General features: G+C 44.8%; 1 protein-coding gene and 1 pseudogene across 2 annotated transcripts in view; both read left to right on the forward strand.

Moving 5' to 3' along the window:
- Positions 1–2,703: 2,703 nt before the first annotated feature.
- The window catches only part of MAP2K3 (mitogen-activated protein kinase kinase 3), a 38,075-nt gene continuing 20,614 nt past the window's right edge, over positions 2,704–20,164 (forward strand). The window contains exon 1 of one of the 2 annotated variants that reach the window (XM_087729530.1): positions 2,704–3,116. In XM_087729530.1, the coding sequence (XP_087585656.1) occupies positions 3,101–3,116 (16 nt within the window). In that variant the 5' untranslated portion in view covers positions 2,704–3,100. The remainder of the gene's footprint in view (positions 3,117–20,164) is intronic. The other variant, XM_087729531.1, reaches the window with a different exon arrangement.
- LOC148042670 (U4 spliceosomal RNA) lies at positions 17,060–17,125 on the forward strand (annotated as a pseudogene).

The raw sequence follows: 20,164 nt of genomic DNA on the forward strand, positions 1-20,164 counted from the left end.
AGAAAGAAAAATAGGAAAGAAAAAGAATGAAAGCATGAAAAAATGAAAAGAAGGAAGAAAGGAAAGACATAGGAAAGAAGAAAGAGGAAGAATGAAAGCATGAAATAATGAAAGAGGAAGGAAGGAAAGAAATAGGAAAAGAAGAAAGAAAGGAAGGAAGAATGAATGAAAGCATGAAAGAATGAAAGAGGAAAGAAAGAAGGAAAGAAAGAAAAGAAAGTTGCATTTTCCCCATCAGGGCTACCAACGCAAACCTTGCAGGCAGCAGGAACCTGCCTGCAAGCAGTGTGCCTTTGTGCGTATGTGTGTGTTTGTGTGTTTGCTCTCCCTCTTCTCTTCCCCACCCCTCTTTCAAAATATATCAGCTGGTGTAAGCTTATATCGTGCCTTTCCCTGCTGGCATCTGCCTTGTCCATGCTCCAGCCGGGCTCCTGTTTCACTCCTGACGCAGGTTGCCACAGAGAGGGGGGGGGGAAGCTCTGAGCACCCGGGGTTGGGGAGCGTGATTGTGTGGGGGCCCATCCAGGAAAGTTCCCTGGCTACCCACGCACACAAACAAAACCTTTTCCTAACTCCAGAGAGAGGAAATCTTTTATTTTTAAATCTCTTGCGTTTTGCAGCCGGGCTTTTCCTGGTCTTTTTCCAGAGATCTGCTTTTGGTGCCCAGGTTCCTGCCCCCCCCTCCAACCCCCTGCCAAGCCCCCAGTTCTTTCAGACTGGGAGCCCCAAGGAGGACCAGACCAGACACACACACACACCCACTTTCTTTTCAAGTCTCAGCTGGAAGGTCCTGGAAGTCACACAGGCACAAACACCTGCCAGAAATGTAAAAGAAAAAAGAACAAAATGTGAAAATGGGTCCCTATCAGGAAAGCAGAGGATAGAGGGCACAGGTGAAGGAAGGCTAAAGACGCCCCCCCCTCACCCCCCCTTCCTTTATATAAGCACTCTGTATGATAAATGGTCATGAAATTATCCATAATAAATTATCAGGCGGTTTCCGTGCCTAGCACCTGTTATGCAAACTCTCGGGTGTTTGGCTTCCTTCCTTCCCTCCTTTTCTCCCTTCCTCCTTCCCTTCTTCCTCCTTCCCCCTCCCTCCTTTTTGCCTTCCCTTCCCTCCTTCCTTCTTTCCTCCCTCCTTTTCTTCCTTCCTTCCTTTTTTCCCTTCCTCCCGCCTTCCCCCTTTTTTCCTTTCCTCCTTCCCCCTTTCCTTCCTTCCTCCCTTCTTCCCTCCCTCCCTTTTTTCTTTTCCATTCCCTTCTTCCTCCTTCCCCTCCCTCCTTTTTGCCTTCCCTTCCTTCTTTCCTCCCTCCTTTTCTTCCTTCCATCCTTTTTCCCTTCCTCCCGCCTTCCCCCTTTTTTCCTTTCCTCCTTCCGCCTTTCCTTCCTTCCTCCCTTCTTCCCTCCCTCCCTTTTTTCTTTTCCATTTCCCTTCTTCCTCCTTCCCTCCTCCCTCCTTTTTGCCTTCCCTTCCCTCCTTCCTTCTTTCCTCCCTCCTTTTCTTCCTTCCATCCTTTTTTCCCTTCCTCCCGCCTTCCCCCTTTTTTCCTTTCCTCCTTCCACCTTTCCTTCCTTCCTTCTTCTTCCCTCCCTCCCTCCCTTTTTTCTTTTCCATTCCCTTCTTCCTCCTCCCTTTTTCCTTCCCTCCTCCCTCCTTTTTCTCCCTTCCTCCCACTCTCCCTCCTTTTTTCCTTTCCTCCTTTTCTTCCTCCCTCCCTTTTTTCCCTCCCTCCTCCTCTCTCCCTCCCTTTTCCCTCCCCCTCCTCTCTCCCCCTTTTTCCTCCCCTCCCTCTTCTTCCTCCTTTCCTTTCCCCACTTTTCCTTCCCCTCCCTCCCTTTTTTAACCTTTGCCCGGATTGCCAGCTTGTACCCAAAGCCAAACAGGTGGTGGTGCTGAGGGGGGGCACCTTGGAGAGGAACCAGCCTTCAAACTAGAACTGGGGGAACCCCTCCCCCAAGGAGAAACTCTCCCCTGTCTTTGATATTGAGCGGGTGGGCAACTGTCTCCCACATATCTCCCCCCCCCCCCCGCCACTGGCAGGAGGGAAGATCCCTGCGGCGTTTAAGGACGACGGCGGCGGGGTGGGTGGGTGGAGAGAGCGATTGTACCATACGGGGGCGGGGGGCATCCCTGGCTTCTCTTGCCAGCTCTTTAGCAGCGCTGCGGGGGCAGGTTTTGCAAAAAAAAAAAATATGCAAGCGGGGGGGGGGCGGCTGGGAAAAGGAAGAGTAAGAAAAGGAAGGGACGGGTGGGGGGTTGTTGCATGCATTGCGCCCCCTTGGAAAGGCACAAGGGTGGGTGCATCGGAGGTAGCAACCCCCTCCCTCCCCCCCCCCCAAAAAAGAAGCAGGGCATTCCTGGGCCCCCGCCCTTTTTGGCTTCTTGCCAGCTTCCTGTTTGACGTCAAAAGCGCTTGCATCTCTCTCCGGGGGCTGCCCGGGCTGAGCTCTTTTACAACTTCAGTTGCGGAGTGTGTGTGTGTGTGTCTCTCCCCCCCACTCCCCAATGTAATCTGAGCAGCCCCTTCCCCGAAAAAAAAGAGAAGTCAACCTCGTCACCCGGAGATTCCCTGCGACTCCCCCCACCCACCCACCCATTTCATTTTTCTTTGGGGAAATTTCCTCTGCTTTTGGCCGGAGGAGAAGAGCGGAGACTTTTGGGGACGCCTTTTTTTGGGGGGGGGGTGTTAATTTTTTTTTATTCCCGCCTCCACCTTCCTGGAGGAGGAGGAGGAGGAAGATGAGGATGGATTTCCTGGCGGCTTGGCGGGACCCGGCGCCCTCCCACGCGGGCAAGCGCCCCGCAGAAGGACGGACCTTAAGCGAGGACTGAGCGTGCAAGAGACATGGGACAGCGGCCACCGTCGTGCCCGGGATCTTAAAAGCGCGTGCACCGATCCTTGGACTTAAACTGTCACCGATATTACTATTATTATTATTATTTGGATTTTTATTTTTTTTTTGCAACCGGAGCGAGCGCACAACACACACACACTCACACTCACACACACACACACACACACGTACGTAGAGAGTCACCCCTGCAAAGGCGGCGTTGAGTGCGGTTTGCTGGTTCCGTAACTTCTGGGAAATCAGCATGGACAAAAAACAAGGTAACTCTTATGTTGCCATTGCAAAGGATAACAATAATAAGAAGGAGAATTGTGGGGATTGTGGGGCGGGGGGGGGGAAGGGGGGAGGAAGAGGAGAGCCAGAGAGAAAGGGATCGCGATTTGAGTTTGCTCCTCTTCCCCCCCCCCACTCTCTTTCCTCCCTTTTCCCCGTGCAAAGGTTAAAACGCCCGTTTTCTGCAGCGGTGGCGCCGGGCGTGGGGTGGAAGCTTAAAATATGCACTGGGGGTGGGGGGGGGAAAGGAAGGAAGGGAGATGCATTATGAAGGTGCAACCCCCCCCCCAAAAAAACCTTTTGCACTGGGGGGGAGCAGAAAGTGCAAAGGGACGGCGTGCAACGGCCCCAGTTGAGTGGGGGGAGTAGGGGGGGGGTTGGAAGCTTAAAATATGCACGGCGGGAGGAAGGAAGGGAGATGCCTTATGAATGTGCAACCCCTCCCCAAAACACTTTTGCACGGGGGGAGCGTTGCACGGGGGGGGAGCAGAAAGTGCAAAAGGGCGGCGTGCAAAAACTTTGCACGGCCCCGGGTGTGTATGTGGGGGGGGGGTCGCCGTTTGTGGGCTTGCACCCTTTCCCCAAATTGTGGTTATGAGCCATGGGGGGGGGGGGGGGAGGGAAACCTGATGGACGCGGGGGGGGGGGCTGGGGGAGACTTGCAAAACTTTTTATGAGATTTCCGGCCGGCGCTTGTGACACATTTGCAGCGGTACCGTGAAAGGCGAAGCTCGAAAAAGCTGCAACCGTATATATAATATTTATATATATTATATATTGTAATATATATTATATTGTATTATATAATTAATATTTTTCTCTCTCTTTGCAAAAAGGATTGCGGCTTCCGTTTTTCCTCCTTTTTATTTTTTTGCAACTTCTGCAAACGGGAGGCCCAGCCTTCCTTCGGAAAAAAAAAAGCGACGGGAAGGGGGGGGGGATTTCAGTGGCTCCTCCCCATCAGCTGCTATCCCCCCCTTCACCCACCCACCCCAACGGCTGGGGAGGGGGGGGCCTGACGTTAGTGCCTGTACATCCTTTCTCTCCCACCCCTTGCTCATTCTTCCCTTTCTCTCTCCCGTCCCCACCCCCAAAAGAAATTCTGAGCTTGTGTTTCCTGCTTTCCAGCCGGTGCCCTCTGCACATGCTTAGGGGTAGCCTGTTCTGTCTCTTCCAGAAGCTGTAGGTAGATGTGTGGGTTACAGATCAAGGGGTGAGGGATTTGAGTTTGGGGGGGGAGGGGATAATCTGCAGCTTCTCCTCCTCTACAATTTTCTGAAAATAATTGCAAATTGCAATCTTTGACACCTATCAATCATGACAGCAATTTATTCGGAGAAGGACGGGCAGGGCATTTGCTAAATCAAATGGGTTTGGGTATGATAGTACGGGTGGATGGGAGACCACTAAGTGATATAGACAAAGAGACTGCAGTATTGTAGGGGTGGGGTGGGGGAGGTTTGCCAGCAGGTGACTTGCAAGCCACTTTTGTATGCCTGCCAAAAAAGCTAGGTGGGGATAGCCATGAAGTCACCAAAAAGTAAGCTAGACTGACAGGATATTTTTTATTACCCTTTATGTAAATTAAATTATGTTCACTTTTGGTTCTGCCTTGGTGGGGTTTTTCCCCCTTCTCTTTTCGGTGCCCAAATGCAGAAAAGTTTGCAAAGTTTAGATAGATGATAGATAGATAGATAGATAGATAGATAGATAGATAGATAGATAGATAGATAGATAGATGTAAAGATATAAAGAGAAATATAATGTTAGAGATTGAGAGAGATAATGATAGATAGAAATAATGATAGATTGTTAGAGATAGAAATATAGATAATGTTAGATAGAGATAGATAGATGATAGATAGATAGATAAATAGATAGATAGATAGATAGATGATAGATAGATAGATAGGGATAAAGGGAAATATAATGTTAGCTAGAGATAATGATAGATGGAAATAATGATAGATTGATAGAGATAAAAATATAGATAATGGTAGGTAGGTAGATAAGAGAGAGAGAAAGAATGATAGATGGATAGAAAGAAAGAAAGAAATATAGATAATGTTAGATAGATAGATAGAGATAAAGAAAAATATAATGTTAGAGATTGAGAGAGATAATGATAGAAATATTGATAGATTGATAAAGATAGAAATATAGATAATGGTAGGTAGGTAGATAAATAAGAAAGAGAGAGAATGATAGATGGATAGAAAGAGAAATATAGATAATGTTAGATAGATAGAGATCTCCTGTTTCCCTGCAAATAAGCCCTCCCCCCCAAAAATATTGCAACCACAGCAGCAGCCATCAGGTGACCACATTCGCCCCCTCCTGCATTTCAAAAATAATAAGGCCTCCCTGAAAATTAGGCCAAGCGCTTATTTCGGGGGAGGGGTGTCAAAAGAAAATAAGAAACTGTCTTATTTTTGAGGAAACACGATAAAGATAGATATAGATAATGATCGGTAAATTAGATAGATAGATAGATAGATAGATAGATAGATAGATAGATAGATGAGATAGATAGATGAGATAGATGAGATAGATGGAGGGAGGGAGAGAGGGAAGAAGGATGGATGGATGATAGAGATACAGAAAAGTAGATGATAGATAGATAGATAGATAGATAGATAGATAGATAGATAGATAGATAGATAGATAGATGAGATAGATATAGATAGATAGATAGATAGATAGATGAGATAGATGAGATAGATGGAGAGAGGGAAGAAGGATGGATGGATGATAGAGATACAGAAAAATAGATGATAGATAGATAGATAGATAGATAGATAGATAGATAGATAGATAGATAGATAGATAGATGAGATAGATAGATGAGATAGATGAGATAGATGGAGGGAGGGAGAGAGGGAAGAAGGATGGATGGATGATAGAGATACAGAAAAGTAGATGATAGATAGATAGATAGATAGATAGATAGATAGATAGATAGATAGATAGATAGATGAGATAGATAGATGAGATAGATGAGATAGATGGAGGGAGGGAGAGAGGGAAGAAGGATGGATGGATGATAGAGATACAGAAAAGTAGATGATAGATAGATAGATAGATAGATAGATAGATGAGATAGATAGATGAGATAGATGAGATAGATGGAGGGAGGGAGAGAGGGAAGAAGGATGGATGGATGATAGAGATACAGAAAAGTAGATGATAGATAGATAGATAGATAGATAGATAGATAGATAGATAGATAGATAGATGAGATAGATAGATGAGATAGATGAGATAGATGGAGGGAGGGAGAGAGGGAAGAAGGATGGATGGATGATAGAGATACAGAAAAGTAGATGATAGATAGATAGATAGATAGATAGATAGATAGATAGATAGATAGATAGATAGATAGATAGATGAGATAGATATAGATAGATAGATAGATAGATAGATGAGATAGATGAGATAGATGGAGAGAGGGAAGAAGGATGGATGGATGATAGAGATACAGAAAAATAGATGATAGATAGATAGATAGATAGATAGATAGATAGATAGATAGATAGATAGATAGATGAGATAGATAGATGAGATAGATGAGATAGATGGAGGGAGGGAGAGAGGGAAGAAGGATGGATGGATGATAGAGATACAGAAAAGTAGATGATAGATAGATAGATAGATAGATAGATAGATAGATGTAAAGATATAAAGAGAAATATAATGTTAGAGATTGAGAGAGATAATGATAGATAGAAATAATGATAGATTGTTAGAGATAGAAATATAGATAATGTTAGATAGAGATAGATAGATGATAGATAGATAGATAAATAGATAGATAGATAGATAGATGATAGATAGATAGATAGGGATAAAGGGAAATATAATGTTAGCTAGAGATAATGATAGATGGAAATAATGATAGATTGATAGAGATAAAAATATAGATAATGGTAGGTAGGTAGATAAGAGAGAGAGAAAGAATGATAGATGGATAGAAAGAAAGAAAGAAATATAGATAATGTTAGATAGATAGATAGAGATAAAGAAAAATATAATGTTAGAGATTGAGAGAGATAATGATAGAAATATTGATAGATTGATAAAGATAGAAATATAGATAATGGTAGGTAGGTAGATAAATAAGAAAGAGAGAGAATGATAGATGGATAGAAAGAGAAATATAGATAATGTTAGATAGATAGAGATCTCCTGTTTCCCTGCAAATAAGCCCTCCCCCCAAAAATATTGCAACCACAGCAGCAGCCATCAGGTGACCACATTCGCCCCCTCCTGCATTTCAAAAATAATAAGGCCTCCCTGAAAATTAGGCCAAGCGCTTATTTCGGGGGAGGGGTGTCAAAAGAAAATAAGAAACTGTCTTATTTTTGAGGAAACACGATAAAGATAGATATAGATAATGATCGGTAAATTAGATAGATAGATAGATAGATAGATAGATAGATAGATAGATAGATAGATAGATAGATAGATGAGATAGATAGATGAGATAGATGAGATAGATGGAGGGAGGGAGAGAGGGAAGAAGGATGGATGGATGATAGAGATACAGAAAAGTAGATGATAGATAGATAGATAGATAGATAGATAGATAGATGAGATAGATGAGATAGATGAGATAGATAGATAGACAGATAGACAGATAGATAGATAGATGATAGATAGATAGATAGATAGATAGATAGATAGATAGATAGATAGATAGATAGATGAGATAGATGGAGAGAGGGAAGAAGGATGAATGGATGATAGAGATACAGAAAAATAGATGATAGATGATAGATAGATGATAGATAGATAGATAGATAGATAGATAGATAGATAGATAATGAGTGATAGATAATAATAGGTAGGTAGGCAGATAGATACACAGACAGGTAGGTGTTTCCCAACAGTAGCAGTTTGAAGATTGAGTAGACTTCAATTCCCAGAATTCCCCAGCCAGCCATGGATATAGTAGTTTAAAAAGAAAAAAAGAAAAGTTCAGAAGGCTGTTTGTGTCCTTGCCCCTTTCCTGGATTATCGCACCAGTGTAGAATCTTTGGTATCTGAAACGAAATTCCTAGGAATTCATTGTGTTGACATATGTGCAAGAAGCAAGTTCTTTTAGGATGAAAGAATTGCTAGCATTGTTTGAAGCATGGCAGAGGGCTGTGCCATCTGAACCCAGGGGACAAAGCGGCATTTCCAGAAGCACAGATAACACAACGACACACAACGACAATCTGCGAATGAATGGAGCTGTGGCCTCCCTTGTACGTTTGGATGTCCAAAAGGTTTTGCATCAGAGTCCTCCTTCACCCTGACTGTCGCTGTTGGTGGGAGAAGACGGCAAAGCCTCAAGATCAGATGAGCTGGTGTTAACACCCCTGCGAGGTAGGCCTCGGTGTTCCTCCTGCAGACACAAAACGGCTCCTCTTCTAGCAACTGTTCCATGAGAAAGTCCCTTGGTGACGAATCTCCCAGTTGATGGCGGGTCTGCAACATCCAGTAATGGTCTGACGAAGGCTTCCCGAGAGCATGAAGCAAACTCCTGGTCCCGACAAAACCCCCTTTTATTAATTGACTGTGAATTCTTCTCATTCACATCCAGCAAAGTCTTTCAAGGGAGGATTTACGGTCACAGACCTTATCTGGCTTGGAGAGCTGCCAGGTTGATATCTGCAGAACTTGGCAAGGAGTCTCAGAGAGTCACGAACCAATGAAGCGAACTAATTGTCTCCTGCAAACTCCACTCCCCTTTCGCTCCTCTTTTATCTCCTCTGGGAGGGGCCATTCACCGTCCACCTGTGGCCTTACTCCCTAGTCGACCCCTGTTCTTCAGCTGCTCCCTTCGTCTGGCAACTCTGCGCATGCACACACTGGGAACAGGCTCCAGCTGTTCTTCTGCCTCACTGATATCTGACTCTGAAGGCAGCTGATAACTGTCAGACGGCCCTGGCCCCCTCTCTGCCTCCGACACAGAGCCCTCCTCAGAGCCTTCCCCAGACTCCAGGACTGGCCCATCTTCCTCCCCAACCTCCTCACTGTCCGAATCTGCTGCCAGCTCTGGCCGCTGATGGGGCCCAACAATAAAAAACCAGAAGGATCAGAGTCACGGTTTCACTTAGTAACTGCTCCTGTTAGTTGCTAAACGAGGACCAGACTGGATTCAGATGCCGCCTTATGCAAACCTGCACAATGATTTCGCGGAGAGAGAGAGGCAGAGTTATAGATAGGCTGCAATCCGTAATAACATTGCCAAGCTGCTACAAGAATTCAGACCACAAAGCATTTGATTTCTATTTATTTTCGGACTTTCTCCTCTGCCAGCCAAGTTTTTTTTTTTGTTGTTGTTGTTGGTTGGCACCACGCTGTGCCTCTTAAGTGGCTGGGGGTTAGAATTTGCCCTGGGAATTTGAAATCCCTGGGCATTATTATTATTTTTTTTAGAAGGGAGGAGAGTACATATCTCCAGTTGCTTCCTTCTCCCCTGGCTCTTTTTGGTATAGGACCTCAAACTGAATGCCAAGGCTATCGGAAATTGTGCTGTCATGGAACATTTTGACACAACCCCCCCTCCAAATGGGGCATTCCGAGCCCAGAATGGGCTGTTCTTAATCTCCGGTCCCTTCTGGCTACTTTGCAAGAAGGATGCTCCACATTCCATGGGGGGAAACATTTTGCAAACTTTGTTGAAGTCCGTCGGACAGTGGTGTCCTTGGAAAAACCACAGCAAATGTGGTTTTATTCGAAGAGGTATCTGGTATTGTTCTGACCGAGCCCAAGAGCATGACGCAAACTCCTGGTCCCGACAAAACCCCCTTTTATTAATTCCCTGTGAATTCTGCTCATTCACATCCAGCAAAGTCTTTCGAGGGAGGATTTACAGTCACAGACCTTATCTGGCTTGGAGAGCTGCCAGGCTGATGTCTGCAGAACTTGGCAAGGAGTCTCGGAGAGTCACGAACCAATTAAGCGAACTAATTGTCTCCTGCAAACTCCACTCCCCTTTCGCTCCTCTTTTATTTCTTTTGGGAGGGGCCATTCATCGTCCACCTGTGGCCTTACTCCCAAGTCGCCCCCTGTTCTTCAGCTGTTCTCTTTGTCTGGCAGCTCTGTGCATGCGCACACTGGGAACAGGCTCCAGCTGTTCCTCTGCCTCACTGATGTCTGACTCCGAAGGCAGCTGATAACTGTCAGACGGCCCTGGCCCCCTCTCTGCCTCTGACACAGAGCCCTCATCCGAGCCTTCCCCGGACTCCAGGACTGGCCCATCTTCCTCCCCAACCTCCTCACCGTCCGAATCTGCTGCCAGCTGTGCTGGCAGGCCACCACACAGACAAAGGAGAAGTTGTGCTTGTCTCGGGGCTCTGAGGAAGGGGGTGAATGTATTTTTACCGTCCTTTGGGTGACTCAAAAGCTGGTGACATCACCGGATTCAGGCAGGCCAAAAAAACCTCTTCGGGAACAAAAGCGGTTTTTACAGTCATCTTCTTGGAAACTGTGCGAGGAAGTTTAGCAGGAGAATTCCAGATGAATGCTGGGGTTTTTTAAAAAAATAATAATAATAGGGGAAAGGTCTTGGCATTTGGAAAGACTGAACAGGGCAGTGGAGGGGGGGGGGATGACATGCAACCCTGTAGACTGTTTAATCTTTGAGTTTTTTTAAAAAAAAGGATTGGAACTTCAGTTTGCATCCGATTAAAGAGCAGCCCCTTTAAACGCGGCACAGGCCCGAAACCCAGCTGGCCAGCAGGAGGCACGCACACATGTGCGGTGGAACTAGCCTGGGGCGACGGCTGGGGTGCCCGCAGAGAGAGAGAGATCTCGGCGTGCCACAGGTTTTACCATCACAGCTCTATACCATTCTAGTTGTCCATTCTCTTAAAGCTCTCTCACAACTTCTGGAGGCAACTTCCGTTCCACTGGGTGAATTGTCAGAAAGTTTCTCCTCAGTTCTAAGTTGCTTCTCTCCTTGATTAGTTTCCACCCATTGCTTCTTGTCCTGCCCTCAGGTGCTTTGGAGAATAGCTTGACTCCCTCTTCTTTTGGGGCAGCCCCTGAGATATTGGAAGACTGCTATCCTGTCTCCCCTAGTCCTTCTTTTCATTAAACTAGACATACCCAATTCTTAGAATAGAATAACAGAGTTGGAAGGGACCTTGGAGGTCTTCTAGTCCAGTGTTTCTCAACCTTGGCAACTTGAAGATGTCCGGATTTCAACTCCCAGAATTCCCCAGCCAGCGAATGCTGGCTGGGGAATTCTGGGAGTTGAAGTCCGGACATCTTCAAGTTGCCAAGGTTGAGAAACACTGTTCTAGTCCAACCCTCGGCTTAGGCAGGAAACCTTACACCACTTCAGACAAATGGAAATCCAACATCTTCTTTAAAACCTGCAGTGTTGGAGCATTCTCAACTTCTGGAGGCAAGTTGTTCCACTGATTAATTGTTCTGGAAATTTCAGGAATGTCAGGAAATTTCTCCTTAGTTCTAAGTTGCTTCTCTCCTTGATTAGTTTCCACCCATTGCTTCTTGTTCTACCCTCAGGTGCTTTGGAGAATAGCTTGACTCCCTCTTCTTTTGGGGCAGCCCCTGAGATATTGGGACACTGATATCATGTCTCCTTGGTCCCTTTTTTTTTGGCATTAAATTCGGTCTTTGCAATTCCGCATCATGATTCATTCTTTCAGGGATTAGGGTGTGCAGGTGTGCTTCTCCCCCCCCCCCCAAAAAAAACCACACCTGACTATCCTGGTGGCAAACTTAGAAGAAGAGGTGGTGTTGTTTTCTTTAAAAAAAAAAGAGGAATTTCCCTTTTAGGGAAATTAATGGAGAAGATCAGCGACTACGAGTTCTACTTGCTATAGGTTACCTCCTCCTCGGGCAACAGTTGCTGGGCAACACAACCAGGATAATCGCAGCGTGCGTGTGTCCTGCTTTGCAGCTTTCTAGAAATGTCCATCTGTCCACTAGGAAACGGATCAAAAGCTCTCCTGGCCTTCGAAAACAGTCTCAAATTGGAACTGGGTCTCAATCCTGAATTCCACTGGCTGGGGAATCACTTCTTCTTTTCAGAAAACAAATGATGGCACAGCCACATTTATAGGTTTTTTAAGGTATCCCTGTCCGACACCCCTGGGGGGGGATGCGTGTCTGACTTCCAAGCGAGTTAGGCCTTCCTTCCTTCCTTCACTCACTCACTCACTCCTTCCTTTCCTTCCTTTACTCACTCACTAAGTCCATTTCTTTCCTTCTTCTCCTTCCTTCACTCACTCCCTTTTTCCTCTCCTTCCTTCCTTCCTTCCTTCACTCACTGATACATTCCCTTCTTCCTTCCTCCATCCTTCACTCAGTAACTCCTTCTCTTTTCTTCCTTTCTTCATTCTCACTCACTCCTTCCTCTCCTTCTTTCCTTCACTCATTAAGTCCATTTCTTCCTCTCCTTCCTTCACTCACTCCCTTCTTCCTCTCCTTCGTTCCTTCCTTCACTCACTGATACATTCCCTTCTTCTTTCCTCCATCCCTTCACTCAGTAACTCCTTCTCTTTTCTTCCTTTCATTCACTCACTCACTCACTCCTTCCTTTCCTTCCTTCCTTCACTCACTGTCCATTTCTTTCCTTCCTCTCCTTCCTTCACTCACTCCCTTCTTCCTCTCCTTCCTTCCTTCCTTCACTCACTGATACATTCCCGTCTTCCTTCCTCCATCCCTTCACTCAGTAACTCCTTCTCTTTCCTTCTTTTCTTCATTCACTCACTCACTCTTTCCTCTCCTTCCTTCCTTCACTCACGAAGTCCATTTCTTTCCTTCCTCTCCTTCCTTCACTCACTCTCTTCTTCCTCCTTCCTTCACTCACTGATACATTCCCTTCTTCCTTCCTCCATCCCTTCATTCAGTAACACCTTCTCTTTCCTTCCTTCCTTCCTTCCTTCCTTCCTTCCTTCCTTCCTTCCTTCCTTCCTTCCTTCCCTCCCTCACTCACTCACTCACTCACTCACTCACTCACTCACTCCCTTCTTCTCCTTCCTTCCCTCACTGATTCCCTTCTTCCTCTCCCTCCCTCCCTTACTTCCTGAATCCTTTCTTCCTTCCAATATGTCAATGCATAACCCAGAAATCTGTGCCAAAACAAAAGGGATATCAGTAGCATTAAAACAGGGCATTGCCTAGAAAATTAAAGGCCACAATCTTGGAAAAAATCTCTTCCTATTGTCTCCAGTTTGTTTTCTGGTTTTGGTTTTTGGAATCCTCAAAAGAAAGCTGCTTAGAATTCCCTTTGCCATCGAAATTGTCCAATAAGCAAAACAAATAAACAAATTCACGTTGCCTGTGGATGCTTAAGTTTTGCTTTGAGTGACATATTCTGCATTAACATCCATTCCACAACCTTCCTGTTGTAAAACCCAAATATTGTTGCAGAATCATCTCTGAAGGTTTTGTCTCCTGGTGGTTTTTGATTTTTCTGGTCTAGGCTTTCCGTGTGTGGTTGATCTCCTGCCACTGGGGTAAAAAGAGCAGAAAGAAATACAAAGCCACCAGATCACCAGGCTTTGCAGAAGTGCAAAATCCCGTGCTGGGCCTTTGGGTTAAACTCCGACAGACAGTTCTGGAAGCCAATCAGATGATGATCCAACTAGGATGCTCTTTGGAGGAGGATTTTGAACCTGATGAATTCCTCCCCACCCATTTCCTCTAGATCACCTGTAACAAAACCTTGTTGACTTTAAGTCTTGTGGACTTCCAACGCCCACAACTCCCAAAACTGGCTGGGGAATTCTGGTCCACAAGTCTTAAAAGTCAACAAAATGGCTAGCTGGGGAATTCTGAGAGTTGAAGTCCACAAGTCTCAAAGTCAACAAGATTGTTGGTTGGGGAATTCTGGGAGTTGAAGTCCACAAGTCTCAAAGTCAACAAGATTGTTGGTTGGGGAATTCTGGGAGTTGAAGTCCACAAGTTTTAAAACTGAGCAAGGTTGGACACCCTGGTTTAGGTCACTGTTAGTTGCCTCTATGAATTGGAAGCGGCTGGGATCTGCGCATTGCACAGAGGCCTCCCGTTGGGTTTTCTGCAGCCTCTGCGTGCGTGTGCATGCACGGCTGTCGCGCGGGAGCTGCAGGCTCGTGCAGAAACCCGATACTTGGTCCTGTTGCCTGACAAACCTCCCAACCAAAAGGTGGAATTTCCTGCAGAGCTTGTTGGGTCAGGATCCGAATCAGCCAAATGCTCCTGGCATCAGGTGTTCGCAGGGCTGGCAACCTGAGTGGGTGGAGAGGTTACAGGTTGTCCTTTTCCAAATTGGGGGCGGTGGTGGTGTTGCAGGCGCCCCGCCCAGGAAACACCGAGGAAGGAAGGGAAGGAAGCCAGTGGAGACAAGTTCAAGTTTGGGCTCTGTCTGTCTTGTGGCTGTGAGGCTGCCAGGCGAGGTGCTAGTCCTCGTTGTGTCCTCACTCGCAAAGGCAAGGCGTTTGCCAAATGCCATGCGACTACAGGGGTAGGGGTGGGGGTTTGGCACAACATTTTTCAGGGACCCGGTGGTGATTTCAAACGGTTGTTTAAACGGACTGTCGTAACGTTAAAGACCACCTGATTTTTGCCGCTATTCCCAAATCCAAAACTTAATCTTCTGAACATTTTGCATCCAGGGGGACGGGCCATAAGATGCCAACAGAAGAAGAGATAAAAATAATAATAACATAATAATAATAATAACAACATCAAGCATGGAGAAGTAAAAACTGTTGTCAGGTGAGAGTACACCAACAGAGTTAGGAAAATTTTGAAATCTAAATTGAATGTTGGAAATACAATCAAGGCCATAAATACCTGGGCAATACCAGTTATAAGATACACAGCTGGTATAGTTAACTGGACACAAGCTGATTTGGACATTTTGGACCAAAAAACCAGGAAACTAATGACAATGCACTACAGTTTACATCCACGTGGTGATACTGATAGACTATATCTGCCCCGAAAATCAGGTGGCAGAGGATTATTACAAGTGAAGCAAACAGTTGAAGAATGAAAACATGCACTGGCTGATTATTTAAAAGAAAGTCAAGAACATCTATTAATCGAAGTAAAGAACAAAAATCTACTGAAGGCCCAACAGACGAAACAAGAATACAGAAAAGATGTGATAAAATCAAGAATGGAGAGTTGGCAGAACAAAGCACTGCATGGCCAATTTCTGGAAAAAATAAAAGATAAAGTGGACAGTGAACAAACTTGGTTATGGTTAACAACAGGTACATTAAAGAAAGAAACAGAGTCACTAATCCTGGCTGCGCAAGAACAAGCTATCCGCACAAATGCCATTAAGGCCAAAATCGAAAAATCCTCTGATGATGCCAAATGCAGACTTTGCAAAGAAGCTGATGAAACTGTTGATCACATACTCAGCTGCTGTAAAAAAATCGCGCAGACTGATTATAAATTGCGGCACAATTCAGTAGCACAAATGATCCATTGGAATTTGTGCAAAAATTATAATATTAAAACAGCAACAAACTGGTGGGAACATCAGCCTGAAAAAGTCACTGAAAATCAGATGGTCAAGATCTTGTGGGATTTCCGTATACAAACGGACAAAATACTGGCGCATAATACACCAGACATCACACTGGTTGAGAAAAATAAGGTCACAATCATAGACATCGCAATACCAGGTGATAGCAGGGTCGCCGAGAAAGAACATGAAAAAATCGCGAAATACCAGGACTTAAAAATCGAAATTCAACGATTATGGCACAAACCAGCAGTGGTAATTCCAGTGGTAATTGGCACACTGGGTGCTATTCCAAAAGCACTGGAATTACATTTAAAACAGTTAAAAATTGACAAAATCACCATCAGTCAAATGCAAAAAGCCGCACTGCTTGGATCTGCACGCATATTACGAAAATACGTTACGATGTCCTAGGCCCCTGGGTGGTAGAGCCCGACTAGTAACCAATGCCAAATCCGGCGAAACAACTGGCCGCTGTGATACAATTGTATAATAATAATAAAGTTTAGACTGTGCAGAGATGAACAGGTTAACTTTAAGGATAAAGAGGAATCGGTGTAACTTCAAGACATGGAGATTTTATGATTGGTTAGAGAAAGGAACGAGTGCAAATGGGCTGAAAATATTGTTTTTGCTCCCCTTCTGAATCACAGAACAGTAGTCCTTGACTTACAACTTACCTAACATTTCTGTTATGTCAGACATTGATTACGGGAGTTTTGCCCCAGTTTACGACCATCCTTGTCACGGTTTGGAAGGGGATCGCCGCAGTGGTTAAGTTAATAACATGGTTGTGGCAATTTTTGCTTGTCAGAAGGACGCAAAAGGGGATTATCTTGACCTTGGGAACACTGCCATGGTCATAAGTACGGAGTCCTTGCCAATGAATTTTGATCACGGGGAGGCTCCAAAGGGTCGTAAGGGTGGAAAACGGGCATAAGTCTCTCTCTTTCAGGCCCGTTGTAACATTGAACGGTTGCTAAATGAAGCGTGGGTTGGGAGAATACCCTGTGCAGTCTATGCAAATTGTACATCCTCGTCGGGTAGCTATGAAAAAGACTTTAGCGGATCGAAAACTGGATTGACCAGACTGGCGGGTTATTAGTCACGCGGGATGAGTAAAAGGGTACTCACTGTCTGCGGCAAAGCCAAATCCACTCTGCCAGGCCCTCCTTTTCCCTAAATCCCGGTTCAAATCCAGCCGTGAACTAACTCTCTCTCTCTCTCTCTTTGTCGCTTGCTAATTTTGGGGAGGGAAGCAACGGAGTTATTATGTAAGCAACACGGCCTCTCTCTTGATTTTTCCTTTAAAAAAAAAAATGCCGTTTCCTAAAATCGAGCCGTTGCCTCAAAATTTAATAGTGTTGGGTTCGGGTCAAGCCACAAGGCCCTGTTTTGTTTCCCCGATGCCTACGATGAAAATGGACTTCAGGTTGCGTTTTGCAATGCTTTGCGCAGTGGCAGTATCGTAGCCAATGAGGTTTATCCCAGGCGTGATTATTGCTAATTGATTGCAATGCTTCTCTGTCTCTCTCTCTCTCCCTCTCTCTCATTCTGTGTGTGTGTGTGTGTGTGTGTGTGTGTGACTTTCTTTCTCTCTCTTTCTCCATCTCCTTCTTTCTCTCTCTCTTTTTCGCTTTCTTTCATTCATTCTCTTTCTCTCTGGCTCTTTCTCTCTCTTTCTTTCTCTCTTTTTCACTTTCATTCATTCTCTCTTGGCTCTTTCTCTCTCTCTCTCTCCCTCTTTTTCTCTGTATCTCTCTGTATCTGTGTGTGTGTCTTTCTTTCCCTCTTTCTCTTTCATTCTCTCTCTCATTCTCTCTCTCTCTCTCTCTGTTTTCTGTGTGTGTGTGTCTTTCTCTTTCTCTGTCTCTCCTTTCTCTCTCTCTTTCACTTTCTTTCATTCATTAATTCATTCTCTCTCTCTCTGGCTCTTTCTCTCTCTCTCCACCCCTCTCTTTCTCTGTCTCTCTCTGTATCTCTCTCTAAGTATCTCTGTGTGTGTGTCTTTCTCTCTTTCTCTTTCATTCTCTCTCTCATTCTCTCTCTCTCTCTCTCTCTCTCTGTTTTCTGTGTGTGTGTATCTTTCTTTCTCTTTCTCTCTTTCTCTGTCCTTTCTCTCTCTCTCTTTCACTTTCATTCATCCATTCATTCATTCTCTCTCTCTCTCTGGCTCTTTCTCTCTCTCTCCACCCCTCTCTTTATCTGTCTCTCTCTGTATCTCTCTCTAAGTATCTCTCTGTGTGTGTGTCTTTCTCTCTTTCTCTTTCACTCTCTCTCTCTCTAAGTTTTATTGTTAAAAAAGAAAACATTGGACAGGGTGAAATTGTCTTGCCGATTTCTCCACCACGCAGAGTATAACACAAGTCTCTTGCATATTCAATACACGTCACTACTTACTAATTATATATACATATTTAACCTCTTCTACATGCTTGCAGTTACATTTACAATTATATAATATACCACTTACATAGCCTTTATATAGCTTATGTATAATAAGGGTAACACATATTTGGTTCTGGACATCCTAACAGCAGCTAGGATCACATACGGAGGTTGATGAAAAACCACCGAAATCCTTGCAGACAATATTATAATAAAAAAAACGTGCAGAGGATCGGTTAACCTTAAAAATTAAAGGAAAAGAAGATTCGGACAATTTCATAACATGGGAACTATTCTACAAATGGTTAAATGACTGATATTGAGGTTAGAAGTGTGGAATTAGGTGAAATCTGGTTTACAGGAGAAAGAAAAACAGATGAGTAAATATTTTTGATGGCTATATAATGGATATTATAATGGAAGATAATATATGTTATATGATTGGTGTTATTGCATATTTGTTTATATATTACCGCATATTTATGTGTGTGTGTGTGTATGTGTATATATGATCATATGTGGGGATGTGGTGGCTCAGTGGCTAAGACGCTGAGCTCGTCGATCAGAAAGGTCGGCAGTTCGGCGGTTCGAATCCCTCGCGCCGCATAACGGAGTGAGCTCCCGTGACTTGTCCCAGCTTCTGCCAACCTAGCAGTTCGAAAGCACGTAAAAAAATGCAAGTAGAAAAATAGGGACCACCTTTGGTGGGAAGGGAACAGCGTTCCATGCGCCTTTGGCATTGAGTCATGCCGGCCACATGACCACACAGACGTTTTCGGGCAGCGCTGGCTCTTCGGCTTTGAAACGGAGATGAGCACCGCCCCCTAGAGTCGGGAACGACTAGCACATATGTGCAGGGGGAATCCTTTACCTTTACTTATATGATCATAATGACGATGATGATGTTTGTATCCTTGTATGTGCTCAGCTTACAAAGGAAATGCGGGATATCAAACAATTAAAAGATATTCCTAAAAAATAATTCTGGGAGTTGACGTCCACAAGGCTGAAATTTGGCATGGTTGGGGAGAGTATGCTGCGACTTGAACGGGACTCTTCCCCAAATTTCAGGACACTTTTCAAGTGTCTGCAAGAGAAGTAGAAGAAGGCAGCTGCCTTGTGCCCTATTGTAACCCTTGGAAGCGTTTGAGGAAGGTGGGAAATGCTTAGCTGGAAGGGTAGCGTATACAATCTTAAAACAAATGAGGTTATAAATGGAGGAGCTGGGCTCCCTCTGCAGGGGTTGTGATGGCTGCCTCGCCTGCCTTCCTTCCTGGAGCTTAGCAGGAGGTTCACACCAGGTCATTCATCATAGCTTGTGGAGCTGCTAAGCACACAGTCAGAACAAGCTGTGGTTTATGGTAATGTGTAAGCGGCTGCAATGGCTGCTTTCCCTTATCCTTGAATTGGGGGGGGGGAGAGAGATGACAGATAAATGTTAGATAGAAGACAGGTGTGTGTGGGGGAATGATTCAATAAAGCTCTCTTTTTGGGTAGCTTTTGCTTCATACTCCAAATTATCTAGTAGGTATATAAAATACCGAGATTTGCAAATTGTTGTCAATTAAAAGCAACATTCTGGAGTTCTTGGTTCGTTCGTTCCTTCCTTCCTTTCTTCCTTCCATCCCTCCATCCATCATAACTAATTTCCATCCACCCATCCTAACTAATTTCCTTCTTTCCTTCCTTCCATCATAACTAATTTCCATCCATGCATCCATCCTAATTTCCTTCCTTCCTTCCTTCCACCCCTCCATCATAACTAATTTCCATCCATCCAGCATAATTTCCTTCCTTCCTTCCTTCCTTCCTTCCTGCCTGCCTGCCTGCCTGCCAGCCAGCCAGCCAGCCAGCCAGCCAGCCAGCCAGCCAGCCAACCAGCCAGCCAGCCAGCCAGCCATCCCTCCATAATTTCCATCCATCCTTCCAGCCTAACTAATTTCCTTCCATCCTTCCTTCCATCCCTCCATCATAACTAATTTCCATCCATCCATCCAGCCTAACTAATTTCCTTCCATCCTTCCTTCCATCCCTCCATCATAACTAATTTCCATCCATCCAGCCTAATTTCCTTCCTTCCTTCCTTCCTTCCTTCCTTCCTTCCTTCCTTCCATCCATCCATCCATCCATCCATCCATCCATCCATCCATCCCTCCATCATAA

The sequence above is a fragment of the Thamnophis sirtalis genome, unplaced genomic scaffold, assembly GCF_051295495.1.
Source record: "Thamnophis sirtalis isolate CommonGarterSnake01/CBP01778 unplaced genomic scaffold, rThaSir2_p1.2 scaffold_14, whole genome shotgun sequence".
NCBI lineage: Eukaryota > Metazoa > Chordata > Lepidosauria > Squamata > Natricidae > Thamnophis > Thamnophis sirtalis.